The sequence below is a fragment of the Rhinolophus sinicus genome, linkage group LG03 (assembly GCF_036562045.2).
Source record: "Rhinolophus sinicus isolate RSC01 linkage group LG03, ASM3656204v1, whole genome shotgun sequence".
Lineage (NCBI taxonomy): Eukaryota > Metazoa > Chordata > Mammalia > Chiroptera > Rhinolophidae > Rhinolophus > Rhinolophus sinicus.
In genome coordinates, this window is record NC_133753.1 from 154,729,149 (window position 1) to 154,754,583 (window position 25,435).

The 25,435-nt window shown below is 36.0% G+C and overlaps 1 protein-coding gene across 7 annotated transcripts; it reads left to right on the forward strand.

The window, feature by feature from the left end:
* The first annotated feature begins 347 nt into the window (after window positions 1–347).
* LOC109445593 (survival motor neuron protein) lies at window positions 348–24,974 on the forward strand. 7 transcript variants are annotated; one of them, XM_019728079.2, is made up of 10 exons: window positions 362–522; window positions 3,243–3,314; window positions 4,786–4,905; window positions 5,772–5,972; window positions 6,140–6,295; window positions 7,888–7,983; window positions 8,752–8,862; window positions 16,569–16,619; window positions 20,559–20,584; window positions 24,621–24,974. In XM_019728079.2, exons 1-8 carry the CDS (start codon window positions 442–444, stop codon window positions 16,614–16,616), a joined length of 885 nt encoding a protein of 294 aa, XP_019583638.2. In that variant the 5' UTR covers window positions 362–441; the 3' UTR covers window positions 16,617–16,619; window positions 20,559–20,584; window positions 24,621–24,974. The 7 variants fall into 7 exon arrangements, with proteins under 7 accessions (XP_074184963.1, XP_019583638.2, XP_074184960.1 ...); XM_074328859.1 differs by lacking the exon at window positions 24,621–24,974 and adding an exon at window positions 23,644–24,599; XM_019728081.2 differs by lacking the exon at window positions 362–522 and adding an exon at window positions 1,220–1,380.
* Window positions 24,975–25,435: the final 461 nt, after the last annotated feature.

Consider the following 25,435-nt stretch of genomic DNA (forward strand, 5'->3'; position numbering starts at 1 on the left):
TTCCTCGTCTTTAAAATAGGAATACGAGTCCCTACCTCGTAGCGTTGTGAAAATAAAATTTAGAAAAACTCTCCGGTGTACTTTTAAAATAGTTATTTTGGTTACTTCTGGACTGATTGTTATTGTATTGCTTTACACATATTTTGTAAATTATCTGCAACGAACACTATTTTCTAAGAAAATTTATTGTTCAAAACAAAAACACCCTGGCAGAATCATTCTACAAATATACGAAAAAGTGAAATCAAAGAATTGAGAGAACACAGAAAAGAAAAACCAACGCGACCAACGACGCAAGACGGCGACCATCCGTAAACAGCGCGCAGACACCCGCTCGCTCTCGGGCCACCGTACTCTTCCGCTCCCAGAGGCCCGGGGCAGCGGAAGTCGTTATTCTCGGTGGCCCGGAGCCCACGCCGCGAGCCCCGTAGTACCCTCGCCATGGCGACGGGGGGAGGAGGCGGCGGTGGCGGTGTTCCGGAGCAGGAGGACTCGGTGCTGTTCCGACGCGGCACAGGCCAGGTGAGGTCGCGGCCGGCTGCGCCGCCCGATGCGCGCCCCGTGCGGGCCCCGAGCGCCCACTTCCCGACCCCGCGATCCTTCCCCGGCCACGGGGCGGGATCTTCCAGTCCGTTCACGGCAGGACTGTGGTCCTCGTGATTCTACGTCTTTCCCGATTTGGTAGCCTTAGCCGCAAGCTCTTTCCTCGCGTAGTTTGGGTGCCTGATGGCTGTGAGCCGAGGTCCTACCACAACTTGATCGTATCTTGCTTTGTACACTCCGACTGGGGAGGGGGGGGCCTGGGGGGCAGGCCAGGGTGAAGCAGGGAAATCAGGTGTCTGTTGAAATGACCTAGACTTAAAGCGAGGTGTAAGCAAAGGAGAATAAAGTACTTGGATTCTTGATATATTTTGAAATCAGAGGCAACACGTGTTGCACATGGATTTGATAATGCAGGTTTGTGAGAGGAAAGTCAAGGATAACTTCAAGACTCTTCAACAGTTGAAAAGATGAAGTTGCCTTTTACGGATGTACTGAGATGGGGAAGACTGCAAGTAGAGTAGGTTTATAAAGGAGAAGATCAGAAGCTTAATTTGGGGTGGAATAGTGGGGGTGAAATCTGATTGGAGTTCGAGAGTGGAAGAGGAGAAATTCAAGGCAACATTTGTAAACAAATAGTTCCAGGAGTTTTATTATAAATAGAAAGTACAGAGATTGGCCAATAGATGGAGGGGGAAGTGAGATAAAAAGGATTCTTAATTTTTTTTAAGATGAGAGAAACATGTTTCAGCATGTTAGTGGGCTGATAGGAAAGATCCAGTAAGAATGGAAAAATTGATGATGCAGGAGAGAGAATTGCTGAAGCCTGTTCTAGAGAAGGTAAGAGGGGATGGATTTGACCTTTGATAGGAACATTGACAGTTAACCTGGTGGTTGTATGGTACAGAGGAGTCTGTGTGGATGGGCAGATATGGTAGTGGGAGATTGTGAACGTGGTCTTTTCTTTTGATTGTTTCTGTTCTCTAAGTAAAAGAAATAAGGTCATCAATCCAGGAATGAGGATGTGGCAGGTGTTGGAGTTTTGAGCAGAAAGAAAGTAGGAAGTAGACCTCTAGGATAGGGAAATGTAGTGGAAATTCTGCTAGGCAACATTAAAGGCCTACTTGAGATTTGTGATCATGAGTTTAAAGGAGGTTAGACAGCATGATTGTGTTCTTCGCTACCTAAGTTCAATTCAGGTGTGTGAGGGCAGGCGCAGAGTAAACCAACAGTGGAAATTACAGTGGTCCCTCGATTTTCAAACATAATCCGTTCCGGAAGACTGTTCGAGTTCTGAAACATTAGAAAACCGACGCACGGTTTCCCCATAGAAAGTAATGCAGAATGGATTAATCCATTCCAGACCTTTAAAATCAACCCCTAAAACTGCAAATTTAGCATGAATTTTACTATCTAATGATACCACAGATCCATAAAATTTACAACGTTTGTAACTGAAATGTTCATCAACAGAGACATTCGAAAACCGAGGTACTACTTACTACTGTAGTGGGTTGTACAGGACTACCTCATTTTATTGCGCTTCAGCTTATTGCGCCCCACAGGTGTTGCATTTTTAACAAACTGAATGCAAGACCCTCCACCACCAAAAAGATTACAACTTGAGGGGGGTGACAGGTTAGCTCAGTTGGTTAGAGCGTGGTGCTAATAACACCAAGGTTGCCAGTTTGATCCCTGCATGGGCCACTGTGAGCTGCGCCCCTCTTAAGAAAAAAAAAATTACAACTTGCTTTATTTTAATTAAAACATTGTTTATACTTCACATTTTGATATTTGATGATACTTGTTTTCCATTTTTTGTTTGTTTTGTGTGACAATATGTCTTAAAACCCTTATTAGACCATCTCTTGTGAGCAGGTAGCATGATTTCATGAGCCTCTCAATGATGAGTACTTAGTAGATACATGGATAGTGGGTGCTCAAGATTTTATTGGGGAAGGGGAGCAGGACTTTATTGGGGAACAGTGTGTACTTCCAGGATTTTTTTCCAAGTCAAGTTGTTGTCCTTTCAATCGTAGTTGTGGAGGGCGCAGCTCAGCTCCAGGTCCAGTTGCCATTGTTAGTTGCAGGGGGCGCAGCCCACCATCCCTTGTGGGGGTTGAACTGGCAACCTTGTGGTTGAGAGGACAATGACCCATGTGGGAATTGAACTGGCAGCCTTCGGAGTTAGGAACACAGAGCTCCAACCGGGCCGGCACAAAAAAATATATATTTTTTTAAATAAATTTAAATCCTACTAAACACTCATTAAACTTAAATTGAAAAATAGAAATGATATTTAGGTTTTTTCCAGATTACTTAATATCAGATGTTTTCCCACTAAAACTAAACCCTTTATCTTATCCTTGGTTTGCCAAATTAAACCCTTTATCTGCTCTTAGCAAAGACTGAAATGTGAGTTACCCTTGAACAAATCCACTTATGGTCAGTGGATAGGGATTAAATTGTGAAGCATTCACTTCATGGCATACCTCTTAGAACATTTACGTGTGTCTAGTTTGGGGGTAGTGACACATAATTTATAAGCAAGTTAGGTTTCTTGTGGTTATAATTAGGATTTTAAATACCCATTTTTAGTTTAAACTTATTATGTTTGAATTAAGATGTCTCTTAGCAGTAACATACTTTTTTTGATGCTATCTATCCAAACTTGAATTGTTTTTATTCTTCACCCTTCCCAGAGTGATGATTCTGACATTTGGGATGATACAGCATTGATAAAAGCTTACGATAAAGCTGTGGCTTCGTTTAAGGTATAAAATGTTTACTCTTTTCCTTGTTTCCTCATGTTATTCACTTGGGAAAAAAAAATCAATAACATATTTACAGTAAAGTGTACATATTATTCAGTTCTAATTTTGAAGATTAAAAGATGACATGGGTTATTTAAATTAGATATCCTTCCTTAGAAGTTGGTAGGTAGCCTGCCTATATGTCATCCCTTTAACAGAGACAGTTTACTCGTAACTAGAATTTTAAACATTGTTGATTTTAATATGTTTACATTGCATCACACTATGGAAGGCTTCTAATTCAGAATAGTAGAAAGACAGTCTGAATTATAATTTTTAAACATTTAGCAAACCTTTATCGAAATAAAGATGATAAATAGCAATAGTATAGTAATTAATACATAGAGTATTTACAATGTTCTAGGCACTGTTCTAAGTGCTTTACATATTATGTTACATTAACTTAATCTTCCCCAAGTCCAGTGAGTTGGGTATCAAGTTGGGTGTTCCTGAAGGTATGAATGAATATACAGTACTTTTAGGGGGTGTAGTATGTTTTTTTTAGCCCAAACAAGAACTTAACACAGTTGCTCAACATCACTTTACTCACTGTCTGAGATACTTGGTCTCACTGAGCACCTTGTGTAAACCATCAGTGGTCCAGGCAGAGCGCATCCACACATACCGAGTACTAAGCAGAGTCCAGTTCATTCCTATAGTCGTTCCTGTAGCGTGAGGTAAAGAGATCAAACTTGTATGTCATCTTTGAAGCTAAATTCTAAATTTGTCAATAACATGCTTTCCAGTATACATTTAGACTAGACCTGCACTAATTCAGAGTTACCAAGAGAGTTCTATAAAATGCAGGTTAAAGGGAGGCTCAGTGTGGAATGGGGTTGGTGACATTGTAGGAGGCAATAATTTGAATAGAGGAAAAGAACTGATTTGAGAACAAAATAGTTTGCTTTCACTTGTGTTGAGTTTGAGGTAAATGGGAAGATATGAAATTGGTAATTGGAAATGTTGGATTGAACTAAGGAGAAAAGTCAGAGCTGGATAATAGCTTTGGAAGTCTGTTTGCATAGAGGTTATAAATGAAGTATAGATAGGAATAGATGATCGTAATCAGGTAAAGCCAAATTTTGTTCAGAATGCCCATGTTTAAGAGTTGATCAGAGAAGTAGTAAAAGCATTGGGGCCCTGTGTGGCTGTGTCATCCAAAATGTGAATATCAAGAAGAAAGATGATTATCAGAGGCTAATGTTACACAAAGGTTGAGAGTGAGGAGGTTTGATTCAAGGGGTCTTGAAAGCCAATAATCAGCTATATGATGCCTTTCAGAGCAGTTTCTGTATCACATGGGATAATGAAAAGCCGAAATAGAGGCTATCTAGTTGGTAGGGCCTTAAGACTAGCTTATAATGACTGAGTTATATTGTGAGTTTTTCTGTATCATTCTGTAACATGGACATTTCTGTTTGTATTTTCATAGCATGCTCTAAAGAATGGTCACATTTCTGAAACATCAGATAAACCAAAAAGTACACCTAAAAGAAAACCTGCTAAGAAGAATAAAAGCCAAAAAAAGAATACCACAACTCCCTTGAAGCAGGTATTTTAAGACATTGAGATTTAACTTCAAAGAATTTCTTAATACTGTTGTTACTAAGTAGTGTAAAATATCTTTTACTTAAATGGTTAGTAGTGTTTTCCATTGACATGTAATAAAATTTCTAAAACAACTATTAAACTTTCTATTGTTCAGGAACATGCATGTCAATAAAAGTATAAGGAATTAGGTAGGAATGATGAATACTAAATTCAAGACAGTGTTTACTTTGTGTGGGGGGAGACAATGCTATTTGGGAGGAATATCGTAGGGCCTTAAACTGAACTGGCAGTGTTTTACTTCTTAAACGAGAGATGGGTACCCTTATTTTCCCTTCAAAACCCCTAAAACCATTAATACCGGGAAACCAAAAATTCTGGGTAGACTCATTTCTGCCATTTAAAACTAGACCAGGAAGCTAAATATTTTGGTGTCTCATTAGTTACTTTACTTTCATCATTACCAAGGAGGAAGAGAGCTAATATTTGTTAAGCATCTGCTATGCTCCAGTCCAGTCTTTACCACATTCCCTCCTTTCTATTCTTCACAACAAGTAAGTGAGGTGGATGGATTATATTATATCCACTTACTAGATAAGGAAAATAAGACTCAAAGAGATTAAGAAACTTATCCATGATTATAAAAATGGCAGAATTTATATTATATGCATGATTATATAAACAGCAGAATCGTATTTATATTAGAATTCAAATGTATGTGTTTTTGGTCTCAAGTCTTTTTCGCTGTTTCATTCTGCCTTCCAGATAAGCTAACTGGAGACTGTCCCACTCTATCCCACCTAAACAAGATTATGGTTTACCCTCTTTAAAAGAAATTTGTGTGTGTATCTTTGGGTTTTTTTTTTATAGTGGAAAGTTGGTGACAAATGTTCTGCCGTTTGGTCAGAAGATGGATGCATTTACCCAGCTACCATTGCTTCAATTGATTTTAAGAGAGAAACCTGTGTTGTGGTTTACACTGGATATGGAAATAGAGAGGAGCAAAATCTGTTCGATCTACTTTCCCCAACATCTGAAGTAGCTAATAATACAGAACAGAGTGCTCAGGAGGTAAGGATACCAAAGTGAAAAAAAAACAAAAACAAGAATTCTTGAAAGCAGAGACTAGATGAGAAACTAAATAGTATAACTAGTTGTCAGTTTGATCCACTGAGTCATTACATTCTTTTTTAAAGACATCTATATAACAAAAATGCATATATTTTTTCTTTTTAAAGAATGAAAATGAAAGTCAAATTTCAACAGATGAAAGTGAGAATTCTTCCAGGTCTCCTGGAAATAAACCAAATAATATCAAGTCAAAAGCTGCTCCATGGAACTCTTTTCTCCCTCCACCACCCCCCATGCCAGGATCAGGACTGGGACCAGGAAAGGTAATTTCTGCACAGAAAAAGTTTCCCAGGATATAGTTAATAATACTGGAACATTCTACCCCTGCATTAAGAGAATTGTAGCTTTTCCCTTGAAACTTTTGTAGCTTTCTGTAGATGTTATAAACACAAACTGAGAATTTTTTGAAAAGGAAATAACATAGTAATGCAGAATAGTTTATAATGAAAGGCTTTTCCAACTACTTATATGGAGTATTAAATATTAGACTAATAATATAGTGAACTTAAGTTAGGAAATAATGATATTTTATCATTATGCTGTAGTCCCTAGTCACTTGTGTAAGACTAAAAATTAGAAGAGAATACAGTATTTGCATCTAATACAGGTAAAATCCTAAGGAGCTCCCAGATTGTTTTATAGACTAAAATGTAAATACTGTTTTCAGTTATGGTTCTTTTGGTTATAAGTAATAAATCAGCTTTAAAAATATTTATATTTTAGGTTATATCATGGAACCCAAGTAGGTATGTCCCTGTCTGATTGTTTTGTATAAAGCAGTGATTTCTTCACTGGAGGTTATGGTATTCAGGCAATAATAATTTTTAAAAAATAAAAAAATTAAACATGACTTAATAAAACTTTTCCTAAGATTATCTGTGAGAGCCTTCTTTTTTTTTTTTTTTTTTTAAGATTTTATTGGGGAAGGGGAACAGGACTTTTATTGGGGAACAGTGTGTACTTCTAGGCCTTTTTTCCAAGTCAAGTTGTTGTCCTTTCAGTCTTAGTTGTGGAGGGTGCATCTCAGCTCCAGGTCCAGTCGCCATTTCTAGTTGCAGGGGGCACAGCCCACCATCCCTTGCGGGAGTCGAGGAATTGAACTGGCAACCCTGTGGTCGAGAGCCCATGCTCCAACCAACTGAGCCATCCGCGAGGCAGCTCAGCTCAAGGTGCCATGTTCAATCTTAGTTGCAGGGGGCAGAGCCCACCATCCCTTGTGGGACTTGAGGAATCGAACTGGCAACCTTGTGGTTGAGAGCCCACTGGCCCATATGGGAATTGAACCAGCAGCTTTCAGAGTTAGGAGCATGGAGCTCTAACCACCTGAGCCACCGGGCCGGCCCTGTGAGATCCTTCTTGAGGTTTACATTATACTAGTTCTAGAATGATCAAAACTTAATTTACATATACATATCATGCTTCATTGGTCTCGGCTAATTTTTCTTAAGTGAGAGATTTACTGATTTTTTATAATATATGCTTTAAGCATATGTAACTACTAAAAGGACATCCATAAAAAGATTACACAATTTAGTTAATGAAATTGTGAGGGATATAGTCTTTTATGATTGAAATATCTTGCTAAATACACTATCTCTTGATTTATTAGGTATTGATAATTAAAAATCTTTACTTTGTTTTTACTCCCTGAATGTGTATAGAAAGGAAATGAGAAACATCTAGATTTATGAGTCTGTTTGACTTCAGCATTTGGTACATGCAATTCTATTTAATCTTTTTGATACGTATAATATAGATATTCTGGGCAGTGATTTTAATTCTTTTGACATTGAATCTTTTCTACCTTTCATATTGAAATTGGTAAATTAGTCTTTCTTTGAAATACTTTTTACAGCCAGGTCTAAAATTCAATGGCCCACCACCACCACCACCACCACCACCACCACCTTTCCTATCATGCTGGTTGCCTCCGTTTCCTTCTGGACCACCAGTAAGTGCAAAAGAATTCAGATTAAGCTTTTCTTTCATACATAGTTTGAGGTTTAGCAGAACATAAGTCATTAGGAATTGTCATTTTAGACCATCCCCAGGGCCAGGTTCTAATGGATAAAATTTGAACTAAACCTCAGGTATTTTGTTTTAATGCCCTTCTGCTACACAGACTCATTTCTCTTATAACCCCACCACTTAGCCCTATATTGCCTTCTTCGTTCCTGGCAGAGGTTGTATCTTATTCTATAGCCAGGTAACTCCTATTTGAAAGGATTTAATTATATTGCACATAAGGATTTATGTTTTGCCCTTCTAGATATGCTTGAATGTTAGCTTCTAATCTCACAGACTATGCAGATATCGATGGTAGACTAATAAGCTAGATATAAAGACACTCTTGGCAAACTGTGTATTGGTATCGGGGCAGTGCAGATGTTTTACCCAGACCTTATTTGAAATGCTGTTGTGTTTTTTGAGGAAAACCATCAAAATATTTATGCTTGGTCTTTTACCCATAACTTCTAATGGAACAGAAAAATCGTTTTGATCAAAGCAAAATGTTTAAACATTTTACGTGACATATTGTCTTTTGATGCTTGTTCAGTTTAATTTTGTTGGTCTTCAAATGTCAGATTTTTTTTTTCTATAAATTACATAGAATGTAGAGAAAGATACAGCTAACATCCAGCATTCCCTCCATAAAATGAATCTCCACACTTCACATTTTTGTTTACTGACTTTAAAGTATATTTTTTTCCATCTCCAGATAATTCCCCCACCACCTCCCATATGTCCAGATTCTCTTGATGATGCTGATGCTTTGGGAAGCATGTTAATCTCTTGGTACATGAGTGGCTATCATACTGGTTACTATATGGTAAGTGATCACTCAGTATCTTTCCCTGACAATCACTTTTGTGGTTCTGTGTTTGTGACTAAAGGGTGGTTTGTTATGTTAGGCAGATCCTAAGGGTTAAAAACTATCTTAAAGTTTAAAAAATACAACTATTTGTCTAAGGCTTAAGTTACTCTTGTATTGTTTCCATTAATTGCAGTGCATTTAAGAATCTTTCATATTATTAATTTTGATTATACATCTTCTAATTTAATGACACTCTAAGTTATTTTCCAATCTCATTAGTCTTTCTGTTTTGGAATAAAATGGATTGTGGGAGACGAAAAAAAAAAAAAGGATAATATCTTTCCCCCAAAAAGAAGAAAGACAAAAAGATTAGATTCTTTTTGTACATAAAGGAAAGTCTGGGGTGATAAATGCCAAACTGGACCTTAGGGACTGAAGCTTCAGACTTGTCATTTGATATATCAATCTGTTGCAGACATGTCCTATTGTAGTTCAGGAAATTTTAAAAATTTTTAAAAAGGAAACTATTATTCCATACTAAGATTATGATGTTTTATTGTAGGCACTTAAATTTTTAGTTAATTAATATACGTAAGAAAATAACTCACTTGAAAGTGTAATTTTTTAAAGTGTGTCAGCTGTCCCTGTCCCCATTAATAATTCTTATTTAAAAGTTACTCTTCCACTGTGGTATAACCATGATAAATTTGTACTATATCATGAAATTTGCCTTTTAATGACCAAAACAGTAATGAAAAGTGACAAATTAACAGTTTGTAATTTGTCTTGAGACCAGTCATCTGACTGACTTCCTAAGTTTCCTTCTTCTGCACTTCAAATTTCTCTGCATGCTTTTAAATTACGAAATATTCTGAAAAATCATGTATAATACATACAAAGTTTTGACGTAATTTATGTTTACTTTTAAATTTTTAGAGAAAAGGGGAAAATTCATCCATAGCTCTGTTACCCAGATGCACTGAATTTTTATTTATTTTCAGGGTCATGTTATGTATAGGTTCGTGGTTTTGTTTGTTAATGTAAACTTTTGAATGAAATATGCATGTAGAAAAGCGCACACAGATGTGAACAGCTTGATGAATTTTCATTAAGTAGTAACATTTGTGTAATCAGCACCAATATCAAGAAAAAGAACATTATCACAATCCCAAAACTCTTTGTCCCCTTCTAGTCATTACCAGTCCCTTTCCCAAGGGTAACCACTTTCCTGACTTCCAACACCATAGATTAGTTTTGCCCTATTTTGAACTTTAATGGATAGACTTATACATGTACTCCTTTGTGGCTGGCTTATTTTGCTCAGTACTTTGTGAGGCTAATCTACATTATTTTGTGTAGTTGTATCTGTATTGCATTCCATTGTATGATTATACCATAATCTGTTTTAACCATTGATGGACATTTGGGTTGTTTCTAATTTGGGGTTATTAAAAATAGTGTTGCTATAAATTTTTTCTTAATTAAGCTTTATTGACATATAATTCACATAGCATACATTTCATTTTTTTGAAGTATAGAAGTCAACGGTTTTGATTTTAGTATATTCACAATTATGTAGCCATCACTACAATCAATTTTAGAATAGTTTCATTACTTAGCCCCTGCATCCCTCAATCCCAGCCTCCACCCCCTATAAACAACCCCACATATTCCATTTTCTCCAATCTTTCTAGCCTTTGACAGTGACTAGCCTACTTTCTCTATGGATTTGCCTATTCTGGACAGTTTTAACAAATAGAGTCGTACTATATGTGATCTTTTGTGTCTGACTTGTTTCACTTAGCATAATGTTTTTGAGATTCATCCATGTTGTGGCATGTATCAGTACTTCATTTTTTATTGATAAAAAATATTTAATTGTGCACACCACATTTTATCCATTTACGAGGTGTGATCAAAATATACGGTGAATGTTTAAATAAAAGAAAATTTATTACAGTAAGACATTGCCATTAATCCCCCTCAAAATACTCCCCCTCACTTAGAACACACTTATCGCATCGTTCTTGCCGCTTCCTGAAGCAGTTCTGGAGGTCCTCGTTAATGAGTGTCTTTTGTTGCGCTGTTGTGGCTGCCCTGATGTCCTGAATTGATTCAAACCATTTACCTTTCATGGTCATTTTGAATTTGGGAAAGAGCCAGAAGTCGCATGGTGCCAGATCTAGTGAGTAAAGTGGATGAGGACACACCGTAATGTTTATTTGACAGAAATTGCCGTACCAGAGCAATGTGTGACATGGAGCCTTTGTGTAAAATGTGTGATCACTGTGTGATCAAAACATACAATGAGGGGGCCGGCCTGGTGGCTCAGGCGGTTGGAGCTCCATGCTCCTAACTCTGAAGGCTGCCAGTTCAATTCCTACATGGGCCAGTTCAACTCCTCCAGTCCCGCAAGGGCAGTGCCCCCTGCAACTAAGATTGAACACAGCACTTTGAGCTGAGCTGCCTCCCGGATGGCTCAGTTGGTTGGAGCGCGGGCTCTCAAACACAAGGTTGCCGGTTTGACTCCCACAAGGGATGGTGGGCAGTGCCCCTGCAACTAAGATTGAACATGGCACCTTGAGCAGAGCTGCCGCTGAGCTCCCAGATGGCTCGGTTGGAGCGCGTCCTCTCAACCACAAGGTTGCCAGTTCGACTCCCGCAAGGGATGGTGGGCTGCACCCCTACAATTAGCAACGGCAACTGGACCTGGAGCTGAGCAGCGCCCTCCACAGCTAAGACTGAAAGGACAACAACTTGACTTGGAAAAAAGTCCTGGAAGTACACACTGTTCCCCAATAAAGTCCTGTTCCCCTTCCCCAATAAAATCTTTAAAAAAAAAACCATACAATGAATGCTGCTGCTGAGTGCCGTCAAACGGAACAGCGGCGCATTGAACCTTAGTAACAGTGTGTGACAAGTTTCAACTTGTTCGGTGTAGGTGGGTGTGAGCTACGGTTGAGCAAAGGTGTGTTTTCAAGTGTGCCGTAAATCATCCTCCATCATGACAGTGCTCCATGTCACATATCGCTTCTGGTATCGCAATTTTTGTCAAATAAAAACATTATGGTGTGTCCTCATCCACCTGACTCACCAGATCTGGCACCATGTGACATCTGGCTCTTCCCCAAAGTCAAAATGATTCAGGACATCGAGGCAGTAGCTATCACAGTGCAACTAAAGTCATTCAGGAAAGAGGATGTCCAGAACTCTTCAGAAAGTGGCAAGAATAATGGGATATGTGTGTTCCAAGTGAGGGGGGGAGTATTTTGAGGGGGGTTAATGGCAATGTGTCTTTTACGGTGATAAGTTTTTTTTATTTAAACATTCACCGTATTGTGTGATCACACCTCGTAGGTTGTTTCCACTTTTTGACTACAATGCAGAATGCTGCTATGAACATTTGTGTACACGTTTTTGTGTTTGTTTTCATTTCATACCTGGGAGTGAAATCTCTGGGTCATATGGTATGTGAAACTTCAGCTTTGGTAGATAGTCAAACCAAAGTACAAGTGTTATTTTTTTTAACTCTTGTTTTTAAAAATAAATTCAGACTTACAGAAAAGTTGTGAAAATAGTGCAAGAATTTCCATGTATTCTTCACCTAGATTCCCGAAATGTCAGCTTTTTGCCACTTCAGTTTCTCATTTCTTACTCATCTCTCCTCCTCCTTCTGTAGCTATCACATCATTTATCTTCTCCCCTTCACAGCCAAACTTTTTAAAAGAGTTCTCTCTATTTCTTCCTTACCTCACATTGTCTCTGCAGGCCTATCAGGTGGAACTTGTGTTTTCCCTACTTTACTAAGATTTTACCTCCAGACTCCTAACTCAGTGGTCATTTTCTGCTTCTACCCCTCAACAACATTTTTATATATTTGACTACACTTTTGAAACATATTTTTCTCTTGCTTCCTGTGTCACCATATAATCTAGTTTTATGCCATCCTCCTTGGCTGCTCCTTTTACACTTCTTTAACAACTTTTCCTCCTCCTCCCAATCAATATAGTAGTCTTCTTTTATCCACAGTTGCACTTTTTGCTGTTTCAGTTACTCGTAGTCAACTGCAGTCCAAAAATATTAAATGGAAAATTCCAGAAATAGTTCATAAGTTTTAAATTGCACATCCGTTCTGAGTAGCATGATAAAGTCTTCCAGCTTCCTGCCAAGACATAAATCATCTCTTTGTGTAGTGTCTCCACACTGTAGGTGCTCCCTGCCAGTCAGTCACTTAGTAGCCCTCTGTGTTATCAGATCAACTTTCTCAGTATCACGGTGCTTGTGTCCAGGTAACCTGTTTTACTTAACAATGCCACAGTCACATAACTTTTATTACAGTATATTTTTATAATTGTTCTGTTTTATTATTAGTCATTGTTTAACTCTTACTGTGCCTAATTAATAAATTAAACTTTATCATAGGTATATATGTATAGGAAAAAACATAGTAAGGTTTGGTACTATCTACAGTTTCCATCCACTGCGGGTCTTGGAACGTATCCCCTGCGGATAAGGGGGGACTACTGTATCTGAGTGAAATTCCTTATTTCCACCTCATATCCTCCTGTCTTCTCTAACTATAAACTCTCACAAGGTGACTTTATCTACTCCATAGCTTACACTGGTATGTTTGTACTGATAGTTCTCAGATCTGTCTAGCTCTGAATTTCAAACTTGTTTATCGAAATGCCTATTTTCCCTCACCACATGGATGTCCATTTAGGTACATCTCAAACTAAATGCAGCCAAAACAAAACTGAGTGTCATCCCACACAACCCTTTTCATCTCAGTAAGCAAAAACGTTGGTGCACTAGTAGCACCAATTTCTCAAGCCACAAACCTGCAATTAGTACTTTCTTTCCACTGCTACCACCCCATTCATGATATTATCTTTTTTAATTGTGATGTAATTCACCTCTTTAAAGTGTACAATTCAGTGGTTTTTAAATTACATTCAGTTATGCAGTTGCTATCTAATACCAGAATATTTTCATCACCCAAAAGGAAACCCCTTTAGCAGTCACTTTCCAATACCCCCTACTCCCAGACTCTGGCAACCACTAAGCTACTTTTCTATTTCTATGGATTTGCCTATCCTGCACATTTTATATAAATGGAATGATACAGTACGTGGCCTTTTGTGCCTGGCTTCTTTCACTTAGCCTCAGTTTCTCAAGTTTCCTCCATGTTGTAGCATGTATCAGTACTTCAGTTTTATTGTTGAATAATATTCTATTATGTGAATATACTACATTTTGTTTATCTACTTATCAGTTGATGGACATGGGGTTGTTTTCTCTTTTTGGCCTATCATGAGTAATTCTATTATAAACATTAGTGTGTAAAGTTTTATATGGACATGAATCTAGGTTTTTCTTGGGTATATATCTAGGAGTAGAATTGCTGGCTCAAAAGGTTACTGTAGAGGACTGCCAAACTATTTCTAGAGTGGCTGCATCATTTTACATTTTTACCAGCAGTGTCTGAGGATCCCTATTTCTCCACATCTTCGCAAACACTTATGATCTCCCTGCTAGATTATAGCCATCCTGGGGGTATGAAGTGATACCTTGTGGTTTTCATGTGCATTTCCTAATGACTAATGATGTTGAGCATCTTTTCATGTGCTTGTTGGCCATTCGTATATATTCTTTGGAGAAATGTCTGTTCACATCCTTTGCCTGTTTTTTAAATTGGGCTGTTTGTCTTTTTATTGATAGGTTGTAATAGATCATATATTCTGGCTTATAAGGCATCATCATCTCTTAACCTTACTGCAACAGATTCCAACTGTTATTTTTGCTTATAAAATCTCCCATCCCACTCGGCCAAGTCCATTCTCCATACAGCAGCTAGAATGATATTTTAAAATGTAAAGCATATCATATTTGTCCCTTCAAGACTCTGATAGCTTCCAGTCACACTTAGGTTAAAATCCAAAATTCTTGTCCTGGTGTGTAAAGTATTACATGATGTATATCTTGCCAACTTTTTTATCCACATCTTATTCCACATTCTGCCTTACTCCACTCCTGCAACACCGGCCTCTTTTCTTCCTTATATATATACCTGGTTTATAGCTTCTTCTGGGCCTTTGCACTAGCTGTTCTTTAGTCTGGAAAGTTCTTCCAGATTTCACTTGTCTGTTGTCATTCAGCTATCTACTGAAGTTTCACCTTCCTTGTTTAATCTAGAAGTGATATGCCCTCACTCTCTGTTTTATCACCCCACTTAAATTCTCTATGAGGCATTTATCATTCCTGGTATGATTTTCCATACCTGTTTATCTGTATGCCTCCTGTAGAATGTAGACCTCATAAGAGCAGGGACCTCGTCTGTCTTGTAACTCTTGGATCTCTAGTATCTGGAATGGTGCCTGGTTCATAATAAGCTGGGTTCAGAATAAATTCATTCTGAATGTTGAACCTTAGGTAGCAAGAGTTAAAAAATGTGAATGTACTAATGTGTTAGAATAGATTTGATTTGAAGGATGTCATGGATGAAAATTAGAGTTGGCTAAATTGTATTTAAAAACATTCTTATTTCATGTACTTGCTTATACTGTGTTATTAAAATCTAGCAGATTTTCAGTGGACTTTTAACTCTGGTCCTGACCAACAAAATATAGGTGCTTCTGTTTCTCTCATGAGTTTAAGCACCAATTCTTAGGAAAGCAGCCTTGCCCAGAATATTTGCCACAAATTCAGGGCCAACCTATCACAGACTTGTTCCAGAGAAATGATCTTTACTTTTAGGAGTTTTATTTGTATCCTGCATAAATGAAAATATAAATAAACATATGCTTATATTCCAAAGTATGAGGAAATTGCAGTTTCCTAGATCTTGTATTTTTGTCTCTTTGAAATTTTTACCACTAAAAAGCCACTACTCACTGTCAAGTTTTCTAACACTTTAAAAAATGTAAAGTGTTTTTTAAACACCCTTAACCTCAGCTAATGATTCTTACCCATTGCCCCACAGAAGCACACATAACTGACAGCTTGTTCCCTGTTCCCATAAGAGCAGCAAGATAGAGTTTGGGTTTAGCTCTTACTCTCTGCCTTTTTCTCTCTCTAGAGACCCAAGCAGAATGCAAATGACCAAGAGTAATGTTATTGGAATAACATTAGATAGACTATAACTTTGGTACTCGTTAGTAACAAATCTCTCTTAATAAATCTTACGGACCTCTAAGGCATAGATTAGCAGTGAAGTGTAAAACTAGTATATATGTAGGGAAAGATAGGAAGCATTGAGGGCAGAAGAGAGAGAGAGAGGACATTTGGGCTAGGTCTGACCAGAAAAACAGTACATATTTTAGTATTGATTTTTGTTTTAAAAAACTTCTAAAATGTTTTTGTTTAGTGAGCACTGGTCTTTAACAGTTTTATCTTAATAAATGAGTACGACAATTATATATTTTATTTGATGGAAATAAGGTATAAGTGGGCTCATGAACATCATTGGACTTAGTGAAGGAAGGAAATTTCTTAATTACAGCCTAATTATTTACTGTGGGATCACTTTTAAAGCATTGGACCCCGATAAATTTAATAAAATAAAATTAAAAAAAAAAATAAAGCATTGGAAGACTGTAAACTTTTTTTCCGATGATATTTTTTTAAATAGAATTAGTAAAATGTCTTATGTGAAACAAAATGTTTATTCACGGCTGTATAAAATGTGTATACTATTTTCAATTTCTTTATTTTTCTTACAGGGTTTCAAACAAAATCAGAAAGAAGGAAGATGCTCACATTTTAATTAAGGAGTAAGTCTGCCATCATAAAAGTGAATCTTTTGTATAAATTTTACAGTTTGTGGAAAACATTTTAAAAATTGAAATGTTAAAAAGTAGAAAAGTTAATATAAAACAATATTAAAGACTTTGGTAAAAGGTTTATATGCCCTCTAGAATTCTCATGACATCACAGTATCATCTCACCAAATACTTGTTGGTTGGTAGTGTGGAAAGTAAAACATACTTTTCAATAAAGAGATCTTTAGAATCAGTGTTGAAACTTTTCATCACTGTGATCAGACAGCCAGACTTGCTTTTTGATTCATGATACAGTATGGAATACACTGTGTTACCTGTGAAGTGTTTTGGTCAAAAAAGTGTAATTGGAATTTAATAAAGCCTTTAAGATCTACTTTCCATTTACCAGAAATACTGGGGATAGAGCAACAAGTTAAATGACACCACGAAAGAAATGATCAGACAGCTCCACAATGTGGTAGAATATGGTAGAAGATTACTGACCTCGTTTCTTCAAAAAGTCAGTGTTATGAAAGAAAAAATGGCATGGAGTGGGTAACTATTCTAGATTAAAAATTACTTAAGAGACACCACAGCCAAATACAGTGTGGCATCCTTGATTGGACCCTGGTTTGAAAAGACTTGGGGATTGAGGAAATTGGAATATGGACTGGATTTTAAATGATATTAGATAATTATGGATAATTTTATGAGATGTGATAAGGATGTTGTAGTTTGTAAAAGAATGTTCTTAAATTTGCATACTAAAGGATTTAGAAGTATTAAAATGTCTCAATATATTTTTTAATGATTAGCAAAATATGTGTTTGTGTGTGTATGAGGCATACATGGCTATTGAATCTAAGTGGTGTGTGCATGGATGTTCATTGTACTTTTTTTTTTCTATTTTCTGTATGTTTGCAAAGTACATAATAAAAATGTTCGATACTTTTAAACTAAATTAGTAAAAGCTATGTGTCTATCATTGTATTCCTTTTTCACATATTACATTACACTTTTAGTTCATACTCATCTATATTTTGATATGATGTCATAGCATTTTTAATGCTTTTACATATTCTTTCTGCAAGATTGTTTGTCTATATGTTATGCTACTTCTGTAGTTCAGTAGTTTTGGGCAATCTGGATAACATTACAATAAATACCATCCATCTGTAGTGATTTGATTCTATTCTGTCAGCTTTAGAGTGAATTTCTGTGTTGTGACTACTTGATTAAAGATTGTGGATATTACTACGATTCTTGGTAGATGTGTCCATGTTGCCTTGAAAAGCAAACTTTGAAAAACATTATTTTTTGCCTTTTAGAATGGGAGATGCACTCATGGGAGGGTTATTTTTTAAATTATATAGATCATCACATTTGAAAGTATATTAACCTACATTTCATTCTTTGATTGAAGTCATTTTCATTCAGTTGAAGTTTTTCAGCTAGGTTATTCAACCAAGTCTAAAAAGGTGAATAGAAAAATTAGGCAGGGGATGAAATGGGTTGAAGTGTTCTAGACAGAGAATATACAAAGCCAGAAGAATTAGGACAGTGTGTTTCAAGGCCCAAGGGAGCTCAAATGTCTATCACTGTTCCTAATGCCACTCAGCCTTCTTATCCCCCCATTCATACAATTTCCCCTCTTTGAATCTCCTCTTTACTTACGTCTATGACGTAGTGTTTCACATTATATTATCTTTTTTGTTCATATATCTGTCTTTCCTCTGTCATTAGAGGCAAGGCACTACATCTCATTCTTAATCATGTCTACAATATTTGGCACAGTTTTTAAAGTATAGGATGGGCTTAGAGCATAGAATGCAGGGAATGTCAGAGAAGAGAGAAAATGGTAAATGGAAGATAGATTTCAGAGTTATTTTCAGATTAGATCTTTCACCCATCATGAAAAGTTAGGCATCAGCTCTATTTCCTGCCAGTTTTAAAGACTCCTTTATAACAAGTCCTACAATTAGATGAATGGTTTTAAAAGTTAATTAAAAGGGAATATATGTAACATTTTGAAGATATCAAGTAATATGGTTGGAGAAGCTTTCAGAGAAACTTACTTTTGAGATTTGAAATTCTGATTTTTTCATTAGTATTTATTGTGACCCATAAAATTGGCCTTTTACTTTTTAAAATGACATATAGAGTTGAGCCATATTTCACTTTAAATAAAATCAGTTCTTGGTTTCCAGGCAGAAGAAGCAGTTTCCCTTAGCATTAATAATGAGTCTTTGTGTTTACATAGATTTCCGGTTAAGAGTAAAAAAATCTTTGTAAATCTTGGATTCAGTAGACTCTTAGGTACATGTTAGTTTGAGTTTATATTGTGAAGGAAACTAGAAACTGCCACGTGAAGTTTTTCTTCCCTTTATAAGTAATACTAGCTATTTTTTGAGTGATTACTGTGTATGCTAGGTATAGTTATTTCATTTAATCTTTGTAACACTATCAAATTAGATACTATTATTTCCATTTTACAGATGAGAAAGCAGGCCCACAGAGTTGAAATGACTTAGTTTGGGCCACGTCTATAGTAAATGATGAAAATCTGTACATACAAGCTCAGAATTCTCTCTTCAGCTCTCAGCACTCCTCCTGCCCTCCTCCTCCCACTGAACAATTGCTTCTTCCAGGCTTTGTGTTTTGTCCTACATGCAAAATTTAGGATTTGGACAAGAACCTACGTGGAAATCCTATGCAAATTTCTGGAACTTGTTCTCTTCAAATTCCTCCCTAGACCCTACTTCTTCAAATTCCAGCTGCCTAATTCCAAGGCCCAAACTCCGATCTGTTTCTTCTACCCAGAAAGAACAGTACTCTCTGCTCAGGCTCCACCTTCCATGCTGCAGTTTGGGAATTGTGTCCAGCCGAAAACGGTGGAAAGCGAAGCTCACCTGACGTGTTTCTTTTCTCAAGGATCTCAGCCTTATGCTATCTGTTGCCCAATGTCTGAGAACAGTTGTATCATATATTGTGCCCACTATATTTATAATCTATGGCAGGAAAACAATTACACCAGCTAGCTAGCTATTCCCCCTATTTTTAAACAAACATTTTATCATTTTCCTCATGGATACTTGGTAGGATGATACAGTTCATTGTATCACCTTTCCCATTTTGGAACAATTTTCAGTTGTTGCATGTTTTCTGAAAGATTAGTCTATTGTATGTGATGGTTAAAACAAAATGTACTAAACAATGATATTACACTATATCTGACAAGTACATCAGATTAATATGTCAAATTTGGGATTCTTATATATTTCTACATGGCAATAATAAATCTATTTTGGGCTTTTTTGTTTAACATAGTTCTGTAGAATTATTTTTTGTGCATTGATGATTAATTTTATATATTGGGCTTCAGATCCTAAATAGTTCTGTAGATCATCATATGAGTATGTTGTCCTATTGCTTCCCCAGAATACACTAGTTAATGATGTCCCCATTCTTAACTAATTTTTAGAGTATCCTCTTGTTATAATTTATTTATTTAAGAGTTATTTTTTATTGTTACTTTTATATAAACAAATTCTAAAATTTAAACTAATTCACTTTACTCTTGCTTCTTTTTTGTTGTTTTTTTTAAACTACATTGTTGCTTGTTATGTGTAGCATTTTAATAGGAAGATATATTTAAATGAAAATAAAATGCAGAGCTGTGTATATTATGCTACCTGCTATTTGTATAAATATATATTCACATACAAGTACATGTATGTATTGCATTGATGATCATCTCGGCCATACTCAAGTTACCCCTGAAGAGAGACTAGAAGACAAAGGCATGTGAGGGATAGATACTTCACAGTATATACACTTTTTTATATTTTTTATATTTTGTGCTATGTACATTTACTGACAATAAACAATATGTAATTAAAATTAGTAAGATATCTATTGTTATTTTAAACTTTTAATTTTTTGTTTTTATAGGTATTTCATACAGTATTCTTTAACAGGTAAGTGCTTTTTATTTCTTATATTGAAATATGTACTCCATATCAGCGTAAAAAACTTAAACAGTTGCAGGATATTCTTATATATAAGTGTATACCATACTTATTTAATTGAGCTCTTATGGATGGAAATTTAGGTCGTTTGCTATTTGTAGGTATATGAATCCATCTCTAGGATTATCTCAATAAATAGAATAAGAATCTAGAATTCTAATCTAGAATTAGATTCTAGAAATAAAACTGCTGGATTGAAGAGGATATGCTTTTATAATTTTAATAGGTTTTTGCTGAATTGCTCTCAGTAGATATTGTATTAATTTATATTCCCACTAACACTGACTTCCTGTTTCCCAGTCTAGCCAATAATTTATCAAACCTTTGGATATTTGTCAATCTAATAGTTGAAAATGGTCTCATTGTATTTTTAATTACCTTAGCGTGAAGTTCAGTACCTTTTCATGCGTTTAAGAGCTATGTATGTATCTTTTCTGAAAACTTTATGAATATCATTTTCGCCCACTTTCAGCTGGGATATATGTTTTTCCTTTTTGACTTGCAAGAATTCTTTATATGTTAATGGAAACCATCCGTATGTGATATGAGTTGTAGATATTTTCTAGTATGTCATTTTTTGTGACTTTGCTAATAGTGGTAGCAGTTGTTATCATTTTGACAGAAATCTTTGTTTTTTATGTAGTCATATAGCTTAATTTTCATATCGTCAGATTCATCCCTTTTTTTATAGCTTTTGGGTTTTCTTCTGCCTTTATTTTTTCATTTAGTTGTTTTCCTATATCTACATGGTTATTTCCCCATTATCATTTTACATATTTGTGTTTGCTCTCTTAAATTTTGGCTGCTAAAATTTTATCTACAGTAGATCTTCCTCATTCATAGATTCTGTATTTGCAAATTTACCTACTTGCTAAAATTTATCCGTAACCCCAGAATCAGTATTCATGGCACTTTCCCTGTCATTCACGCACACGTGCAGAGAGATGAAAAATTTCAGTCACCTGACAGATGTTCCCAGTTGAGGTTGAGCTTTGCTGTTTCCTTGTTTCAGCTCTCTTACTATAAACAAGTCTCTTTTTCACAATCTTAGTGGTACATTTTTCATGTTTTTGTGCCTTTTGATGTCACTCTTTAAAATGGCCGTCAAGCATTGTGCTGAAGTGTTGTCTAGTGTTCCCAAGTACTATAAGGCTGTGATGTGCCTTACAGAGAAAATACATGTGTTAGATACACCTCATTGAGGCATGAGTTATAGAGCTGTTGGTTTAGTTCAATGTTAATGAATCAACAATACATATTAAATAACATGTCTTTCAACAGAAACACACGTAAAACAAGGTTATGTATGTATCAGCTGATAAAACTGTGACTAGGCTTGCAGGAACTTAGCCCTTTATTTCTTCTGGGAGCAATGGCTTACTACTAATAAATGCAGCATTTGTGGTGACTCTTTAGAACATAACTGCCATGAATAATGAGAATTATTATTAGCTGTATTTCTTTTTAAGTCATTTTACAAACAGTACACAAAAGAATAAAGAGTGCAAATGACTTTTGTTAGCAATTTTAATAATTTAAATATAGCAAACCCAAATGTTTATATCTTATTTTCCCAGTTTTGAATGTATAGGGGTGTGTGTGTGTGTGTGTGTGTGTGTGTGTGTGTGTATCCACCCACAATGTATAACATTCTTTGAATGCAGCTAACTGTTCACTAGCTGTAATGTGTGGACCTGGAATATATTTGCCTTACAAATACTGACTCTAGATTTCAAATGTATGTCTACTGTATTCTAGATTTATAATTTCTTTGTTTATTCATGCACTTGCTTCATCAAAATGCACTGATTTTGAAAACTTAATGGCTTATAATTTAGTTGAGTAGACAGATGATAACTTTATTGCATAACAGCAAAACATTTCATTTTTACATTTATAAACACCAATTAGAATGATCAGTCCAATTACTGTTTTTCATTTGTACATCATCTGTTACCTTCCAATTACTTCATATATGCATCTGTCTTCCACATTTGTTCACTTACAAACTGTTATCAAGTAAATTTTGATGCACAAGCATCACAAAAGATGAAAGAATACTGTCACATGTCCTTTTAGGAAAATGGGATGGGTCAGGTTTTTATCACAAAATATTATATAAAATCCTGTTGAATAACTGGATGATTCTACCATAGTTCCTTTTTTGTGCTCAGAAATATATTAATTCTTGAGTTTGAAAATATTCATCTAAGTAGAATATGCCATGTACTATGAAGACACATCAGTGGAGACGTTGCTTATATGAACAATTTTTATATGAACAGTCACGATTAGTATAGAGTAGGGATCAAAAATTTATTCTTAAAGGATTAGATAGTAAATATTTTGGGCCATAGTTTTCCAGTCACTGGTCTAGATGTTGGCTACTTGTCTATTTACATTCATCTTCTAATTGGTTTAATAATTGTGAAGTAACTTCCTCTGTCAATTTTCCTGGTTGTTAAGGACAGAAAATTAAAAAGTCTGAATTCTCAACTGTATTCAAGGAAAGCTTGGGTTGGGGCGGGGGCAAAGACTACAAGGATGGAGTCTCCCGACTTCCATTCAAACTTCTTGAAAGATAATCTAATACTTTGGGCAATAGAATAAGAGAACTGAAGGATGATATAATTGTGAGGATTTATTTCACGACGGATAGTTTATTTCATCATCCTTTTAGGTGACTCCTATCTCTAGTTTCTGTGGGTCAGAAATCCAGGAGCTGCTCACTAGGTGGTTCTCATGAGGCTGTAGTCATCAGCCTCAAGACTGCAGTCCTCTCAGGGTTCTACTGGGCTAGAGGATCTGCTCCCAAGCTCACTCACATGGTTGTAAGGAGGCCACAATACCTTGCTACTTGGGCCTCTCCATAGGCAGCCTGAGAATCCACAACATGGCAGCTGGCTTCCCCAGAGTGAGTGATCCAATAGAAAATGAGCAACACCCTACCCACTTGTATAACTTAGTCTCTAAATCACACATCATCACTCACCTTTATTATTCTTTAGAAGTCCATCCCAATCAACTGGAGGGTATTACAACAGGGCGTGAATACCAGGAGGCGGGAATTATTGGGAACCATCTTGAAGGCTGGCTGCCACAATGAGTTAAAATAAGTCCTAGGATGAAGAATAACAAAATGTTTCAAAATAAGGAATAATACAATCATGAAGATTCTATATTTTCAATTTATAAAAGGCCGGTAGAGTTGTAGCATAATTATAAGACAGGCGTTTCATTAATTTTTTTTTAATAAGTAAATTTTCTTTGCTCTTTAGCAGACCCCTAGGAAACAGTGAGTTATGTATCCTTACAAATAGGACTGCTTGAAAAAGAAACTCAAAAACTAAAATTGGGTCCCATGGACCCAGATGATATACCAGGAATTAATTTCTTCTTTCTGCTTTCAAGTTTTTTAAAAAATTCCTTAACTATTATTTATTAAAATGGATATTTTAACACCATAAATTTTCCTCTGACAATGCTTTAGTTGTATTCTGTAGATTCTATTATGTAGAATTCTTATAATTTTCTAGATATTCTAAAAGTTTAGGTTTGTTTCCAACTCTGGAAATGTTTAATAAATGTTCTAATTCCTGGGTAGTTAGAAACACTTTTTAGTTTTATATTGTAGTTGGAGAATGTTTGCATTGTTGTAATCAGTATTGTTTTTAACACGATTTTGATCATTGTTTTGTAATATGTTTTAAATTCTATTAAAACAGATCAAATACCAGTGTTCCTCAAAAATTTAAAAAATACTCGTCCATTTACTCTTCCAAATGAATTTCACAATTTGTGTCTATTTAATGTATCCAATAAAGACTGAAATTAGTATTACATTAAGTTTTTGTATTCCCAGATTTTTATTCTAGTTTTACTTACCTTGATGAGTGCATTGCTTTCCATTTTCTTTATGATTTTGTAAGAAAATAGATTTTTAAATTGCATAATTGTATCTAGACTTTTTTTCTTTCAAATTCAGATGCAGCTGTCTCCCAAGGAGAAGGGTATAGATGTGCCCGGGTTGATGGTGAACAAAATTTTCATCATTTTCTTCATGAACACTTGGTTGAGTGGCACAGTCATTTGAATTTCCCTTTGTCACATGTGACTCATGTTTAAATAATCAGCCAGGTATTTCTATTTCTAGGGAATAATCAGTGTGAATAACTGAACAATGGAAATGTGAGTGATTAAAAGAAACTCAAGGTCACATAAAGTGCAGAAAAGTCAGTCTGTCAATATCGCGATTGAGCGGTATGTGTATATTGTAACTTTCTTAGTATGTTAAGCTTTTTATTAATGTCTTTAAAAATAAATGATAAATTTTTTTAAAGTCTTGACTATCTGTGTATTCTTTGAAATACATATGGGGAGGTGGAGTCTGTAAAAAGTAAGCTACTTAGGCTTATTTGGGCAGTGGGTAGTACTATAAAGATACAAGCAATTGTAAAATAATGTTGCTGATAATCCAAGGTTAGGAAACAAAGCCTAGCTGAAGCTGAATGTCCCAAGGACTGGAGCTGGCCAGTCAGGAACCAAGGTATGTTGTTTTCTGGAAGTCCTATTGTCACTCTCCTCCCTGTACCTTCTCTTGTCTGGCTGCCTTGCTCTCCTGGACTCCATATGCTCATTGTACACACTGCCTAACACGGTTGCTGTCATGCAGGTTCTCTGGTTCCGTTCCCCGCTTAAGAACGCAGGATATGGTGAGGCCAAAAAGGAACACCCACGGAGCCATAGATAGGGGAGTCATACCACTACATTCTCGCTGGCAGCCGGGCGAGACACACAAAG